Source organism: Balaenoptera acutorostrata, chromosome 2 (genome assembly GCF_949987535.1).
Source record: "Balaenoptera acutorostrata chromosome 2, mBalAcu1.1, whole genome shotgun sequence".
NCBI lineage: Eukaryota > Metazoa > Chordata > Mammalia > Artiodactyla > Balaenopteridae > Balaenoptera > Balaenoptera acutorostrata.
The window spans coordinates 33948962-33965574 of record NC_080065.1 but is presented as its reverse complement, the minus strand read 5'-3'; the positions used below and the strand labels follow the sequence as shown (position 1 = coordinate 33965574).

Sequence of the window (16613 nt, the reverse complement as noted above, 5' to 3'; positions counted from 1 at the left end):
TACTGAGCCCACAAGAGAAGCCACTGCAATGAGAAGCCCACGCACCGCAACAAAGAGTGGCCCCCCACTCGCTGCAACCAGAGAAAAGCCCGCACGCAGCAACGAAGACCCAATGCAGCCGGAAAAAAAAAAAAAAAAGACGCATTTACTCACAAGGTGAACACTTAATCCTCAGAATTCTAAAGATGGTTTCAAATTCCACATCACAAGTAACCATTAAAAAACTACCATTTGGTAAGTTTTGGTATGCTGTCAGAGAATATTCACAAGTGTCTAAAAAGGTTATTAAAATACTCCCTTTTCCAGCTACATAACTCTGTGAGGCCCCCTTTTCTTCGTGTACTTCAACTAAACAAGTAACAACAAGAGATATGAAATCTGGTTATCCCTTATTTAGCCAAACATTTAAGAGATCTGCAAAAATGTAAAATAACAGCATTCTTCTCACTAATGGTTTAGTTTTAGAAACTATGGCGATTTTTCATAAAATATGTGTTACATTAACGAGGATTAGGCTTATTCTTTTAAATAAGTTATTTTTTAAATTTCTCATTCTTAGCGATATTATCTTAGAGATATATTATCTTAGAGATATTAGCAATTATTAACAAAGATAACCCTGTGAAATAAAATTCATATTTTATCGCAAGACAAGAAAAATTCAAACACAAAAACATTTCTCTGCCTTTTGACCTCCTCTCTCCCCTCTACTGTGCATTGTGTATATGCATTTTGCATCAACCAAACCTCCTCCATCAGCGGAAATACCCGCTCAACCATAAAGAGCAACATTCTCCTAGCATCAACAAGACAACTCCCTAAAAGGTAACGTTCCTTCTTGATCTTGAAAGTGGCCAAGATGATGGTTAGATCTGGATTGTGTAAACTGTCAGTAATACATCATTTAATGTACAGCCCTCTGTTTCGAAAAACTTATATAACTGTGTTTTGACTTCTAATGAGCGGAACAGTCCTTAGAGCTTTCTGAGATGCTGTTTCGGGTTATAGTCTTCGGCTTGGCACAAATAAAATTTTCCATTTCTTTTTTAGATCGACTGATTAATTTATCAACAATCCACACAAAACCAAACCTCTTTGGACTCCTTAATAATTTTTAAAGGTATCAAAAGTTTTAGAATCTTTATTCTTGAGACGTCTTCAGCAAAATTTTCACGTAAAGGGTTGGATGGTAAATATCTGAGGCTTTGAGTCCATGTGGTCTGTGTACCAACTATTCAACTCAACAGTTGCAGCTGCAGAGCAGCCATTGCAATATGGAAATGAATGGAGGGTCATGGACTTAGACCCTTGGAAATGCTGTTGCTGTGTGCAGGACTATTAGACCAGTATTGTTAGATATCCAATTTGTAGAGTTGAAAACTCTCTATTGTATTTTTTGTCTCAAATTAAAAGCAAACCAACCCTGTGACAGACTGTCAGTTTTCAATCTGTAGTCTACCAAATAAAAGAAAACTGACAACTGGCGACCCCTCTGCCTATTTATCTACCGGTAATACAAATCTAATTTTTCTTGGTATACTTGCTATGAAGTCTTAAATTATACGTATAGATCTGTAATATCACAGTATTTTTAATATTCAGAAATTTAGTCAACACTTTGAGGCAGTAAAAAGTAATTCAAATAGCAAAAGACCAATTCAGAGCAATTCAGCTATTGATTTGCTAAACTACGAATATAATCGGATGTAACTTAGGTGAGATTCTAAATAAGGACTAATTCTAAGTATTCTAAATAAGGACTGCTCTTTGAAGACTACTGCTTTGTTTTAACCACTCCAGCTGCCTTCTGCATGAAATGAAGCCCATCCTGCCTCTCCTCACTCATTTCTCTTACCCTTTTACTGCAGTTAATACATACCCCATAGACAAAATATGGTGATGCACTCTGTTTTTTTTTGCCTGTGTGCCCCTGCATAAAGCACCTTGAGAAGAGGAATGTTGTTTCAGTTTGATATTCCCAGCACAGGTACAATGCCTGACACAAATTCAGAATTCAGTTGCTGTAGAAGATGATATATTAGGTGGCCTACTCTATACCAGTCCCTCTACTATGTGCTGGGGATGAAGCAGTGAATTAGAACCACCTGCTTCCCCTCTGAAATGGGAAATAAAAAAGGCATCAGGTCCCTGCACGCTGTTAAGATTCCATAAACATAATTTTTCATAATTTTTCACAGTAACGTACCACAAAGTCAAATGGTAACGACACAGAAATAGAAAACCTGATGAATTTTAATTTACACCGAAGCCCATGTTTCTAGTGAAATTTTGGTTTATATGTAAACTTTTTCTAACAGCTACCAACTCCTATCCACTCTCAGAAGACAAGTTATTTGCAGCACCAAATTGACACGCATACTCAAAATAGTTGCAGTTGCCGGTTTCCGATCCCCGAAGCTCGAGGCACTCGGATCCAAGCGCGCGCTAAACCCACCAGAACCCGAGCAGCCTGCGCTGCCCCCGCACTAACCGGCTCCTACTTACCCGGACCCCGCTCTCTCCTCCATCCCCACCCCTACCGACCCCTTCCCGTCCTTCCCCTTCCCCAGTCCCTCCCCTTTCCCTTTCCTCCCTCCTTCCCTCCCTTCCTCCACTCCCACTACCGATTTCCCCCTCCCGCCCAGAACAACCAGCCCGCCCCCTTCGGAGCACCACCCATTCTCTAGCTCCACCCCCAAAGTCCAGCCCCCTCTAACAGCTTCCTCTTCCCAGCGCCGAAAAGCTGGCTTCAAATTCCCCACCCTATGAACCGGAAGTGCGTCATGCACTGGCGCCGGGGCGCTTGTTTGGCGCGCGCGCTCTGAGTTTTGGGGCTGAGCTAGCATCTTGGGTTTTCTCTTCTTTCTCCTTGCTTTTTGACTTTCTCCGGTCGCTGCTGTCTCCGATTTTCGATATGCCGTCTTCTTTGCTGGGCTCGGCAATGCCGGCCTCCACGTCGGCCGCAGCCCTGCAGGAAGCTTTGGAAAATGCGGGGCGGCTCATCGACCGTCAGTTGCAAGAAGACCGCATGTACCCGGACCTTTCCGATCTGCTCATGGTGTCTGCCCCAAGTGAGTGATCGTTGCCCAGTTGGTGACTGTTTCTCAGCCCAAAGGACTCTCGTCTGACTCCCTAAATAGGTCCTTATCCGCAGGGTGAATCGGCGAAGAGATCCTGAGATCTGGGACGCTGTTTGCTGCATTTTGAAGGGCGGAAAAGAGCCCATTTTCAAGGTTTTTCCTTCCCTCACTTTCTTCATTACAGGCACTTGAGAGGATAGGAATGAGGAGCAAGCCCCCATTTGAAGCAGAAAGAGGCAGTTTCCAACCTTAATGAGCTTCTCATTGCCTCCAAGTGTGTATCGCTAAGACCAGATGAGAAGGATCACCTGATCCAATTCTCATCCTTGTTAATACCTCATATTAATGTTGGAGTAAAATTGAAGAGCATACGAAGTTAATTTGGAAATTTACTATGTTCGCTCATAGATATGCTTTATTATGTATGGAGTTAGTGTAATATGAAGTCCTTAAAGGTGTTAAAAAGAACTACCAGCGGAATGAAGGAAGGGGACAGGGAAATCAGCACTGATGATGGGTGAACAAGGAGGGTAAAGCAGATTTTTGTGCCAACAAAGAGAGATGTCCGTAAAATATTCTGTGTATCGGTTTTAAATTAAGGCCAGGCTCCTCAAGGCGTATAGAATCACACAAGTTGCTAGAAAAAAAAGTGACCCCTTTTGTGAGGTGGAAATTGGAGAAGAGTAAATAAGATAAAAACAAGATTTTTGGTAAACAAGAACCAAGATAATCTAACCAGGTTAATCTGCAATGTAAACCTAAAAGACAGCTCTGACGATTTATAAAAAGTCATTAATTGACTTGTAATCAGAGAAAAGACAGAAACAAAGCAAAGAGTATTTACTCCTGACAGCTACTTACCAGTGGGCTTGTCTTAAAAGAACTGAATGGCCTATTAGCAACTCTCAAACTGAATAGCACTCTCCCCTTTGTACTCCTTATTTCTGAAAGCAAGGTGTAAAAGCAGTCCATACATCTTGGTCTTCTCATCATATCTGACCTCAGTCCAACTCATCCACTTTTACACACATCTGCCTCTTCAACCAAATTTCCTTTCCCTCTTCCATCCTATTCTCGACCTCCTTGTTCCAGTTATACCAAATTTAACAGGTTTTCCATAAGAACCCCCTCTTCAGGATTTCTAGAATGTTCTTCTTTGCCTGACAAGCTATTCTTCCAGACTCCATTAAATACCGCTTTCTCTGTGAAGGCTTTCTCAACCAGAAATAACTCTGGTGAGGTTTATATCTTCACCAGAGTTATTAATTCCATCCTTTGTGTTCCTACTGCAGTTTAACATGTGTAACGTTCTATTAAAATTATGTTTTAAGATTAAATGGAACGTCTGGGATTTGCTTCAAAAAATACATTAGGGAAAAAGTGGATAGTGACTGACATATATGAAACATGACTGGGCATGTTACTGGTAATTTTTGAAGCTGGATACTCAATACATAGGGATTGATTGCATTTGTTCTCTAGTTGTATAAATTTTAAAAATTTTCGTAATACATTTAAAAATTTGTTTTATATGTCAGTTTTCCCCAACATCTTTGTACTTTACAGAGGCTGAAAAGGTGCCTGAGTAAATAGTAATAGTAAATAGTCAGAACTAAAACACCTTGTTCAGGACTAGGAAGGACAGGCTGAATAGACCAGCCTGCTCTTGCCCTTAGTGTCTGGGCTTTAGAGGAAGAGAAGGTTGCCAGTTGAGAGCAGTTTATAGAGTAGTCTGATTCTCTCCCACCCCCCCCCCAATAAAATATTGCTTTTGTGGTATTACAGGCATACCTCCTTTTATTGTGCTTTGTTTTATTGCGCTTTGCAGATACTGGTTTTTTTAACAGTAGATTTGTGGCACCCCTGCCTTGTCAGGTGACAGCATTTTTTAGTAATATATTTTAAATTAAGGTGTGTACATTGTTTTTTTAGACATAATGCTATTGCACACTTAGACGTCAGTATAGTGTAAACATAACTTTTACATGCACCGGAAAACCAAAAAATTTATGTGACTCGCTTCTCGGCATGTTCATTTTATTGCAGTGGTCTGGAACCAAACCCACAGTGTCTCTGAGGTATGCCTTTATTTGTATGTTGATCTGAAGGTGGGGGGTGGAGACATAATGGGAAAAGGCATGGATTGTTTTAATCTTTAAATTTTTAAGTGGGAAAGGAAATGCTGTTTTTTCCCCAGTCAGTATTTTGTTTGTCCACAGTTGTTTTTATCTGAGAATAACAAAGTGGTTTTACAATTTTTTTCCCATTTCAGATTAGTAAAATAATAGGAAAACACTATAAATTATTGAACTAAACATTTCTTTTCTTATGGACAAAGTCTTTGTGAAAGATAACCTTCTGTTCAGTGTTGAAACCAGTAATTGCACCCCAACTTAACACTGGAATTTCTCAGGCCTCCTTTGTGTCAGATCAGAACTACTTTATTCTCTCTATACCTTTAGAACCAGATGCACAATTTTTTTGTAGCTTGCAATACTTCTGTATGCCCATTTGATGCCCAATACATTATTTTAAATAAATGCTTTTTTTTTAATTTTATTTTTTGTAGATAATCCCACTGTTTCTGGCATGTCAGATATGGATTATCCTCTACAAGGACCTGGTTTGCTGTCAGTACCCAACCTGCCAGAGATCAGTTCCATTCGAAGAGTTCCTCTCCCACCTGAACTTGTTGAACAGTTTGGACGTATCCTATTACTTTGTATTTAACTCTTTAAAAAATTTAAAAATTGATATTCTCATTATTATAATTCTAGTTTTGTGTTTAATTAGCACATTGTGTATAAGTTCATATAAGGTTTTATTTAAAATACATTTTAAGTATGTGGGTAGTTTGCCATGTGCTTAGAAAATTTCATGTAAAATTGAATGTTGAAAATTGAGTCATTTTAATTGTTTGGGGACACTGAGGAGAGTAAATTGTTTACAAGCAACTCTGCATTTTTGAATGATATATGGCAAGGCATTACTTTCCAATTAAGTGCTATACAGGGAATTTTTTACTACCACTCTTTTTCAGTTCAAAGACCCATGATTTTTGTTTTTATTTTTTCCTGTATGTTAACATTTTAAAACTGGGAAGTGGCTCTGAAAATGTTTAAAATAAAACTGCAAGGTATGGGGCTTCCCCGGTGGCGCAGTGGTTAAGAATCTGCCTGCCAATGCAGGAGACACGGGTTCGAGCCCTGGTCCGGGAAGATCCCACATGCAGCGGAGCAACTAAGCCCGTGCGCCACAACTACTGAGCCTGAGCTCTAGGGCCTGCGAGCCACAACTACTGAAGCCCACGCACCTAGAGCCCATGCTCCGCAACAAGAGAAGCCACCACAATGAGGAGCCCGCACACCACAACGAAGAGTAGCCCCCGCTCGCCGCAACTAGAGAAAGCCCGCGTGCAGCAACGAAGACCCAACACAGCCAAAAAACAATAAGTAAATAAAATAAAATAAATAAATTTAAAAAAAAAAAAACTGCAAGGTATTTTCTCCTGGAAATACCCCCCAAAAAGTTTTTGGTGTGTTTTTACACTTACTGGTGTCTTAGAATTGAAGTTTATAATTTATTGTATTTCTAAGGATTACAGTAAGAATCTGTATCTAAAGGTATAAGAAACTGAAGTATTGGTACTAATGCCATCCTCATAGACTGAGAAGTTAGAGGAGTTTTCTTATCCTCTAAAAATAAGATTTTATTTGTTTTTCTTAAAGTGTCGCATTCCCTATAAAAGGACTATATTTATAGTTCTTTGCTAGGAAGCTTTTATAAAAATCAGTCTGTAACTCTCATAATAAAGACATCAAGATGCTATATAAAAATTTAATCTGACTTTTAAAAGTATGTTAATCTGTTCATGGTAAAGGGCTTCATATTTCAATACAGTGTGATTTAGAAAAAGAAAAGAAATGAAAAATTAGGGAAAATGCTTGTAAAATAAATAGAAAAACTAGTAAAATCTAATCTATATTTTCATTGTTTCTCTGAGACTTTGTAAAATAGTGTTATTAAATAAATAATACACCTTACCATATACTCTACCCTTGCTTAGTTTCTTAATATTCTTTAATTCTCTGATAATACTATACTCTACAAGAGATATTTCTTTAATTAGCAAATTATTTTGTTTTCACAATTGTTTCATTATCTTATAATTACATAAATAATTATTTGTCTATTTTTCAGTTTATACGAGGCTTGTAGATTGTCACCTGGCTGTGACTTTAGCATGCCAACTGTTTTTCTTTGTTTTTCGTTTTTTTATAAATTTATTTATTTATTTGTTTTTATTTTTGTCTGCGTTGGGTCTTTGTTGCTGGGTGCGGGCTTTCTCTGCTTGTGGCGAGCGGGGGCTTCTCTTGTTGCAGAGCACGGGCTCTAGACTTGCGGGCTTCAGTAGTTGTGGCGCACGGGCTTCGTTGCTCTGCGGCATGTGGGATCTTCCCGGACCAGGGATCGAACCCGTGTCCCCTGCATTGGCAGGCGGATTCTTAATCACTGCACCAGCAGGGAAGTCCCTGTTTCTTGGTTTTTTGGGGTTTTTTTAATCACTCTTTTATACCATTGGAAAACCTGGTCCAGTAAAACAGTTTATAATGTTAAAGTCCAATGATATTACTCAGAATCAATATTTTTTTAAGTTAGTAATGGCAAAAACATTACGTTTGTTATTTAGAGTACATTTTAAATGGTCAGATAGCTTTGTTTAGAAATTATAATAAGTATTTCTGTCATACACTATGGCTTTCATTAAACTCATTGGAAATAAAGATATTTCATTTGCTCTTTTGATTGAAGAGTGAATAAGTCATGATTTTTTAATCATACATTTTAAATCAAAATCTTTTGAAACAAGTTTAAGAAAGATGAGATTGAAATCTTTCTACCTTACATCCACACTACCTCAGATATGCAGTGTAACTGCATGATGGGCGTGTTCCCTCCTATCAGTAGAGCTTGGCTCACAATCGACAGTGACATATTCATGTGGAACTATGAAGATGGGTATGTATTTATGACTGGTTTGCTTTAGCATGATTAGAATTTAAATTATCTTTATTGCAACTAGTATTCTACTCATTAAAAGCTGCCTGGTTTATCTTTCATTCTTCTAACATCCGGGTCAGTGCTTCTCAGTATACGTACCAACCTGGGGATGGGGTTAAAATGTGGATTATGTTTTAGTCATTAAGGCTCAGGAGTCTGCATTTGTAACAAGCTCCCAGGTGATGCTGGGGATCTGGGTACCACTCTGAGTAGCAACAGTCTTATTTCCCAAACTCCTATAATAATGATAGTCTATCAGTAATTCTTTGAGGGACGGTTTGAGATTTTCAAAGACCTCTGTTTTCCCTGCATATCATGGAGCGGGAGGATGTTAGTTTATTGAAGTATCTTAACAGTTTTGTTGTTATTCTGTGGGCTTGACCTTGTGTAAATTAAATGTGTATAAAAGAGTCTGAGTGAAGGCCCAAGGCATTCTTGCTTAAATAAAGTTTATTAATCTGATGATCTTACTCTTGGCTATTTGGAGAAAAATTTTACCTTCCAGTTCTCCATCATATTATCTTCAGGTGAGGGGTGAGATAACCAGAGGAAGATCCATATTAAGATGCTATTCTTGCTCCTGAGTAATTAACATACTTGTTAGAAACATACACAGTGTCATTGAATCAAAATTGACACTATATGAGAACTTGTAGCTTAAACCATTTTTGTTTGATGTTTTTTTTTAATTAGAAATTTTCCTAGCTATTTTTATTGTTGAAATGGTATATAGTCATAATAGTAGTGATATAAGTTTGTGATTGTTGTTCACGTATCATGAACGTTGCCCCAGTTTGTTATATTACACATAACATAATCATTTTTATACTAAAGAGTAGAACCTGTTCATCTAGGCATTGATCTCTTCAAGAAAACCTAATGCAAGAAAATTACAAAATAGATAAATGTGAGAATAATTTTGTTGAAAAGGGTTTTCACTTTAATGAAATTTTTATATTTCCATTGACTTCTACCGTATTCAATTAACAACCACATTGAGCCTATCATGTATCAGACACTTTTTGTGCTTGAACAGTACTGAATAAACGTAGTCCCTCCCCACATGGAAAGTGTGGTTCAACCTTATTGTGTGTTCAAACTAAACTCATTTAAAGAAAAATTATTTGAACATTGAGTTTATTGAAAAAAATCAAGGCACAGTTACTGGATATAAATCTTTACTTCGTAAATTCAATTCTGTAAAAACCTTAGCCTTAATTTCAATTATTCCGATAGCTTTCTATTATAAATCCCAATTCCATCTGGATGATAGAAACGTAATGTTGTTCAATTCACTGTTCTCTAATCCCCAGCTCTCCCAATATTGTTCTTAGTTCTGGGGGCTGTGTCAGTTATTGAAGGAGCCTGTGTAATTCCACAGCATTGGGAAAATGGGGAAACCTGGCCCCACGTAGGTTGCCATGTAGGTGTTTTCTGTCCACTTGTGTGGCCCTTTGCAGGACAACCAGAAGTTTTCCTCAAAGTCTGGATCATTTTTTTTTCTTGGTACTTATCCTGCTTGCTGTTCTCTGAGCTTATTGGATCTAGGTTTGAAGTCTTTGTTATTTTTGAAAATTTTTCAACCATTGTCTTATTAAAGTATTTGTTCTTTCCTGTTCTCTTCCTTTCTCTTCTGAGATTTGTTATACTTTTGTTAGACTGCTTGATGTTTTCCAACAAATTTTGGATGCTCTGTTTGGATGCTCCACTCTTTTTTCTCTTTTTATTTCAATTTGGACAATTTCTATTGACCTTTAACTTCATGTTTACTGATTCTTTCATCAAGTCTACGGAAAAGTCCATATAGGACATTCTTTGTACTGTGCTTTTTATTTCTAACATTTTCACTGACTTATTTCTAATTATTTTCATTGCTCTGCTGAAATTCCTAACCTGTTTATACATATTGCTCATCTTTTTTATTAGAGCCTATACTATATTGATTATATTTATTTTAAATTTCCTGTCTGATAGTTCAGACATCTGACTCTGGTTCTGTTGATTGCTTTGTTTCTTGACAGTGGGGCTTTTTTTTTTGCTTGCTTTTTTGCTCATGTTTTGTTACTCAAAGCCAGACACCACGTATAGGACAGTGAATACTGCAATAAATACCCTTTATCCTTAGAAATGGGCATGTCTCTTCCTTTGCTAGAGCCTAGCAGGTAGGCCTTTATTGTGAGGGAGTTGACTTTTTCCAATTCAGGAGTTAAGCCGAGTTTGGTTTTGTTGTTGCAGTGGTTACCTTCAGTGGACCACAGGTTTCAAATTCCTTTAGAATTATTTTGCACTTAGTGTACAGATTGGGTTGCTGGATTTTTTCTCAGTGTTCCTGTTTCTCCCCCAGCAATAGGCTCTTCCTGTGAGCCTGTTCTTCTGAGAGGGTCCTCTTCCCCCTGCCGCAGCAGTAGTTTGTTGTTACTTGAGACTTGCAACCTGGTGGGGGGATGTTTGGAATGGGGACCAGCATTCCCCTTTTTCCTGGTTTATGCTTAGCCTTAGGTAGGCCTGTGTGCCTGAGTCTTGGAACTAAAACAGTTTTGTTTGCTGGTTCATTATATTCTATAGTCTTGAAGAATATTATAAAACTTTTTCCTTTACATGTATAACATGTTTTTCTTCAACTGTTGACAGAGGAGACCTTGCCTATTTTGATGGACTTAGTGAGACTATTCTTGCTGTGGGGCTTGTGAAACCAAAAGCTGGTAAGAAATAAAAATATAAAGATTAAATTATGTTTGTACATAACATTCCAAATGTTTTAGGACTAAATGATATCATATTTTAAGTAATTAAATTTCCTATTGAAGTTTTGTTCTAAATTACTTCTAATTAGAAACATAAAAAGTGATTAGGAATATTTAGCAATTTACTCACCTTATGGTATAAGTGAGTCTGCCTTTAAAATTGTTAAACTATAATTCTTGAATTTTATCTTGCTTTTTGTTAGTCTTTCTTGATTTACCTAAAGTTTTTTGCATTATACATTTTTCACTAATTACTGAATTTAATGTTAAAACCATTTTTGTCTCTATTTTTTTAGTCCTGATAGCCCATGGAAGTGAAAACAGAGTTCAGAATAAATCCTAAGAGAAGTCACGAGCATTGTTTAACTTACAATTTCAACTTCAGTACACTAGATCTTTTATCATAGCCACTGACAAGCAGAATTGATTGATTTAAATTTAATATACATCCCTTGAATGCAACTTCCTGCAAGAGGAAATAATAGATGAAATTTACTTGTTTACAAGGCCTAAGTAGGAATTTTGAAGGTCACAGCCATTTTGAAATTATGCTAATTCACATAAATATAAACATGCAGTTTTAAACACTGTTTTTATGTGATTGCATTGGAAATGTATTTCCTTTACATAAAATTTTAAAGCAGTCTTTACCCAGCTGTATGTTTCTCTATCTTGTTTCTTAATTTAAAAGTTTATTCATATACAAGTCAACACCTGTTCATGCTCTCTATCATAATAAATATTAATTGTCCGTCTGAAACAAATAGTAAAATTTTGTTATATTCAAATGTAAATTTCAGTACAGAATTGAAATGGCATAGTCTTTGATTTGGCAGCAAAGGTGTTATCTTTGATAGGTTTTCATAAAGCTCAAGCTTTTTAAAATCAAATCCTGAAATATCAGGTATATTTTGAGGTCATTAAGTAGAAGGTCTGTGCCTTCAGCTTTATTGACTTGAACCTTGAAACAAAAAATTGTGGCCTTTGTGCCCCTTGGTATTCATCAGTGAAAGTAAAACCAAGTGATAATAGAAGCTTTGTTGAATTTTCTGACATTTAACACCCAAACGTATACATATAAAGAGATGTCCATTATCATAAGATAAGATATATTTCCTTTTAGTCTTATCAGTGACACACTATTTTTGGATGTTATAACATGAAGAGAGTCATAATTACACATAACACCTCATACCACTCCATACTTTTTAAAGTTAAATGATACCTTAGAGTGAATTAACATTTAAAAATTTTGTGCTTGGTTTAATTCCCTCTTCGAAACTGTAAATTATCCAGCTTTGGTACATAAACTCATTTGATCTATAAACTCATTTCTGGGTCTATGAATTTGACTATTCCAGGAACTTCATCTAAGTGGAATTATATAGTATTATCTTTTTGTGACTGGCTTGTTTCATCTAGTATGATGTCCTCATGGTTCATCGCTATTGTAGGATATGTCAGAATTTCCTTTTTTTTTTTAAAGGTCTAGTAATATTCCATGTATATACATACCACATTTTGTTTATCCATTTATCTATTGATGGTCGCTTGAGTTCTTTCCACCATTTGGGTATTGTGAATAATGCTATGAACATGAGTATACAAATAGAAATGTTTATATTGTAATAAACCTAAACTGTTTTGTAATGTAACACTGATTTTATTTTTATTTATTATTTTTAACATCTTTATTGGAGTATAATTGCTTTACAATGGTGTGTTAGTTTCTGCTTTATAACAAAGTGAATCAGCTATACATATACGTATATCCCCGTATCTCCTCTCTCTTGTGTCTCCCTCCCACCCTCCCTATCCCACCCCTCTAGGTGGTCACAGAGCACCGAGCTGATCTCCCTGTGCTATGCGGCTGCTTCCCACTAGCTATCTATTTTACATTTGGTAGTGTATATATGTCCATGCCACTCTCTCACTTCATCCCAGCTTACCCTTCCCCCTCCCCGTGTCCTCAAGTCCATTCTCTACGTCTGCATCTTTATTCTTGTCCTGCCCCTAGGTTCCTCAGAACCATTTTTTTTTTTTTTTTAGATTCCATATATATGTGTTAGCATACGGTATTTATTTTTCTCTTTCTGACTTCCTTCACTCTGTATGACAGTCTCTAGGTCCATCCACCTCACTACAAATAACTCAGTTACGTTTCTTTTTATGGCTGAGTAATATAACATTGTATATATGTGCCATATCTTCTTTTTTTTTCTTTAACATCTTTATTGGAGTATAATTGCTTTACAGTGTTGTGTTAGTTTCTGCTGTATAACAAAGTGAATCAGCTATATGTATACATATATCCCCGTATCCCCTCCCTCTTTAGTCTCCCTCCCACCCTCCCTATCCCACCCCTCTAGGTGGTCACAAAGCACTGAGCTGATCTCCCTGTGCGATGCAGCTGCTTCCCACTAGCTATCTATTTTATATTTGCCTACCCATTTTTTTTTAACACCTTTATTGGAGTATAATTGCTTTACAATAGTGTGTTCGTTTCTGCTTTATAACAAAGTGAATCAGCTATACATATACATATATGCCCATATCTCTTCCCTCTTGTGTCTCGCTCCCTCCCACCCTCCCTATCCCACCCCTCTAGGTGGTCACAAAGCACTGAGCTGCTCTCCCTGTGTTATACGGCTGCTTCCCACTAGCTATCGGTTTTACATTTGGTAGTGTATATATGTCCAAGCCACTCTCTCACTCTGTCCCAGCTTACCCTTCCCCTTCCCCGTGTCTTCAAGTCCACTCTCTAGTAGGTCTGCGTCTTTATTCCCGTCCTGCCCCTAGGTTCTTCATGACCTTTTTTTTTTTTTTTTAGATTCCATATATATGTGTTAGCATACGGTATTTGTTTTTCTCTTTCTGACTTACTTCACTCTGTATGACAGACTTTAGGTCCATCCACCTCACTACAATTTCGTTTCTTTTTATGGCTGAGTAATAGTCCATTGTATATATGTGCCACATCTTCTTTATCCATCATCTGTCAATGGACAGTTAGGTTGCTTCCATGTCCTGGCTATTGTAAATAGAGCTGCAATGAACATTGTGGTCCATGATTCTTTTTGAGTTATGGTTTTCTCTTTTTGAATTATGGTCCAGTAGTTGGATTGCTGGGTTGTATGGTAGTTCTATTTTTAGTTTTTAAAGGAACCTCCATACTGTTCTCCATAGTGGCTGTATCAATTTACATTCCCACCAACAGTGCAAGAGGGTTCCCTTTTCTCCACACCCTCTCCAGCGTTTATTGTTTGTAGGTTTTTTAATGATGGCCATTCTGACCAGTGTGAGGTGATACCTCATTGTAGTTTTGATTTGCATTTCTCTAATGATTAGTGACGTTGAGCATCCTTTCATGTGTTTGTTGGCAATCTGTATATCTTCTTTGGAGAAATGTCTGTTTAGGTCTTCTGCCCATTTTTGGATTGGGTTGTTTGTTTTTTTGATATTGAGCTGCATGAGCTGCCTGTAAATTTTGGAGATTAATCCTTTGTCAGTTGCTTCATTTGCAAATATTTTCTCACATTCTGAGGGTTGTCTTTTGGTCTTGTTTATGGTTTCCTTTGCTATGCAGAAGCTTTTAAGTTTCATTAGGTCCCATTTGGGTTTTTTTGTTTTTATTTCCATTTCTCTAAGAGGTGGGTCAAACAGGATCTTGCTGTGATTTATGTCATAGAGTGTTCTGCCTACGTTTTCCTCTAACAGTTTTATAGTGTCTGCCTTTACATTTAGGTCTTTAATCCATTTTGACTTTATTTTTGTGTATGGTGTTAGGGAGTGTTCTAATTTCATACTTTTACATGTAGCTGTCCAGTTTTCCCAGCACCACTTATTGAAAAGGTTGTCTTTTCTCCATTGTATAGTCTTGCCTACTATATAAAAGATAAGGTGACCATATTTGCATGGATTTACCTCTGGGCTTTCTATCCTGTTCCATTGATCCATATTTCTATTTTTGTGCCATTACCATACTGTCCTGATTACTGTAGCTTTGTTGTATAGTCTGAAGTCTGGGAGCCTGATTCCTTCAGCTCCGTTTTTCTTTCTCAAGATTCCTTTGGCTATTCGGGGTCTTTTGTGTTTCCATACAAATTGTGAAATTTTTTGTGCTAGTTCTGTGAATAATGCCAGTGGTAGTTTGATAGGGATTGCATTGAATCTGTAGATTGCTTTGGGTAGTATAGTCATTTTCACAGTGTTGATTCTTCCAATGCAAGAACATGGTATATTTCTCCATCTTTTGTATCATCTTTCATTTCTTTCATCAGTGTCTTATAGTTTTCTGCATACAGGTCTTTTGTCTTCTTAGGTAGGTTTATTCCTAGGTATTTTATTCTTTTTGTTGCAGTGGTAAATGGGAGTGTTTCCTTAATTTCTCTTTCAGATTTTTCATCATTAGTGTATAGGAATGCAAGAGATTTCTGTGCATTAATTTTGTATCCTGCAACTTTACCAAATTCATTGATTAGCTCTAGTAGTTTTCTGGTATCATCTTTAGGATTCTCTATGTATAGTATCATGTCATCTGCAAACAGTGACAGCTTTACTTTTTCTTTTCTGACTTAGATTCCTTTTATTTCTTTTTCTTCTCTGATTGCTGTGGCTAAAACTTCCAAAACTATATTGAATAATAGTGGTGAGATTTGACAGCCTTGTCTTGTTCCTGGTCTTAGAGGAAATGGTTTCAGTTTTTTACCATTGAGAATGATGTTGGCTATGGGTTTGTCATATATGGCCTTTATTATGTTGAGGTAAGTTCCCTCTGTGCCTACTCTCTGGAGAGTTTTTATCATAAATGGATGTTGAATTTTGTCGAAAGCTTTTTCTGCATCTATTGAGATGATCATATGGTTTTTCTCCTTCAATTTGTTAATATGGTTTATCACATTGATTGATTTGCATATATTGAAGAATCCTTGCATTCCTGGGGTAAACCCCAATTGATTATGGTGTATGATCCTTTTAATGTGCTGTTGGATTCTGTTTGCTCGTATTTTGTTGAGAATTTTTGCATCTATATTCATCAGTGATATTGGCCTGTAATTTTCTTTTTTTGTGACACCTTTGTCTGGTTTTCGTATCAGGGTGATGGTACCCTTGTAGAATGTTTGGGAGTGTTCCTTCCTCTGCTACATTTTGGAAGAGTTTGAGAAGGATAGGTGTTAGCTCTTCTCTAAATGTTTCACAGAATTCGCCTGTGAAGCCTTCTGGTCCTGGGCTTTTGTTTGTTGGAAGATTTTTAGTCACAGTCTCAATTTCAGTGCTTGTGATTTGTCTGTTTATATATTCTGTTTCTTCCTGATTCAGTCTCGGAAGGTTGTGCTTTTCTAAGAATTTGTCCATTTCTTCCAGGTTGTCCATTTTATTGGCATATAGTTGCTTGTAGTAATCTTTCATGATCCTGTGTATTTCTGCAGTGTCAGTTTTTACTTCTCCTTTTTCATTTCTAATTCTATCGATTTGAGTCTTCTCCCTTTTTTTCTTGATGAGTCTGGCTAATGGTTTATCAATTTTATTTATCTTCTCAAAGAAGCAGCTTTTAGTTTTATTGATCTTCGCTATTGTTTCCTTCATTTCTTTTTCATTTATTTCTGATCTGATCTTTATGATTTCTTTCCTTCTGCTAACTTTGGGGTTTTTTGGTTCTTCTTTCTCTAATTGTTTTCGGTGTAAGATTAGGTTGTTTATTTAAGATGTTTCTTGTTTCTTGAGGTAG

General features: G+C 36.9%; 2 protein-coding genes across 2 annotated transcripts in view; one reads left to right on the top strand and one right to left on the bottom strand.

Annotated features, from left to right (window-relative positions):
- The window catches only part of WDR70 (WD repeat domain 70), a 322311-nt gene extending 319768 nt beyond the window's left edge, over positions 1 to 2543 (bottom strand). The window contains exon 1 of the mRNA XM_057540877.1: positions 2506 to 2543. The gene's annotated coding sequence lies outside the window, so the exon portion shown is untranslated. The remainder of the gene's footprint in view (positions 1 to 2505) is intronic.
- A 233-nt stretch (positions 2544 to 2776) lies between these two features.
- Positions 2777 to 16613, top strand: part of NUP155 (nucleoporin 155) — a 73663-nt gene continuing 59826 nt past the window's right edge. The window contains exons 1-4 of the mRNA XM_007192191.3: positions 2777 to 3071; positions 5650 to 5787; positions 8003 to 8099; positions 10773 to 10843. Coding sequence (XP_007192253.2) covers positions 2915 to 3071; positions 5650 to 5787; positions 8003 to 8099; positions 10773 to 10843 — 463 coding nt within the window. The 5' untranslated portion in view covers positions 2777 to 2914. The remainder of the gene's footprint in view (positions 3072 to 5649; positions 5788 to 8002; positions 8100 to 10772; positions 10844 to 16613) is intronic.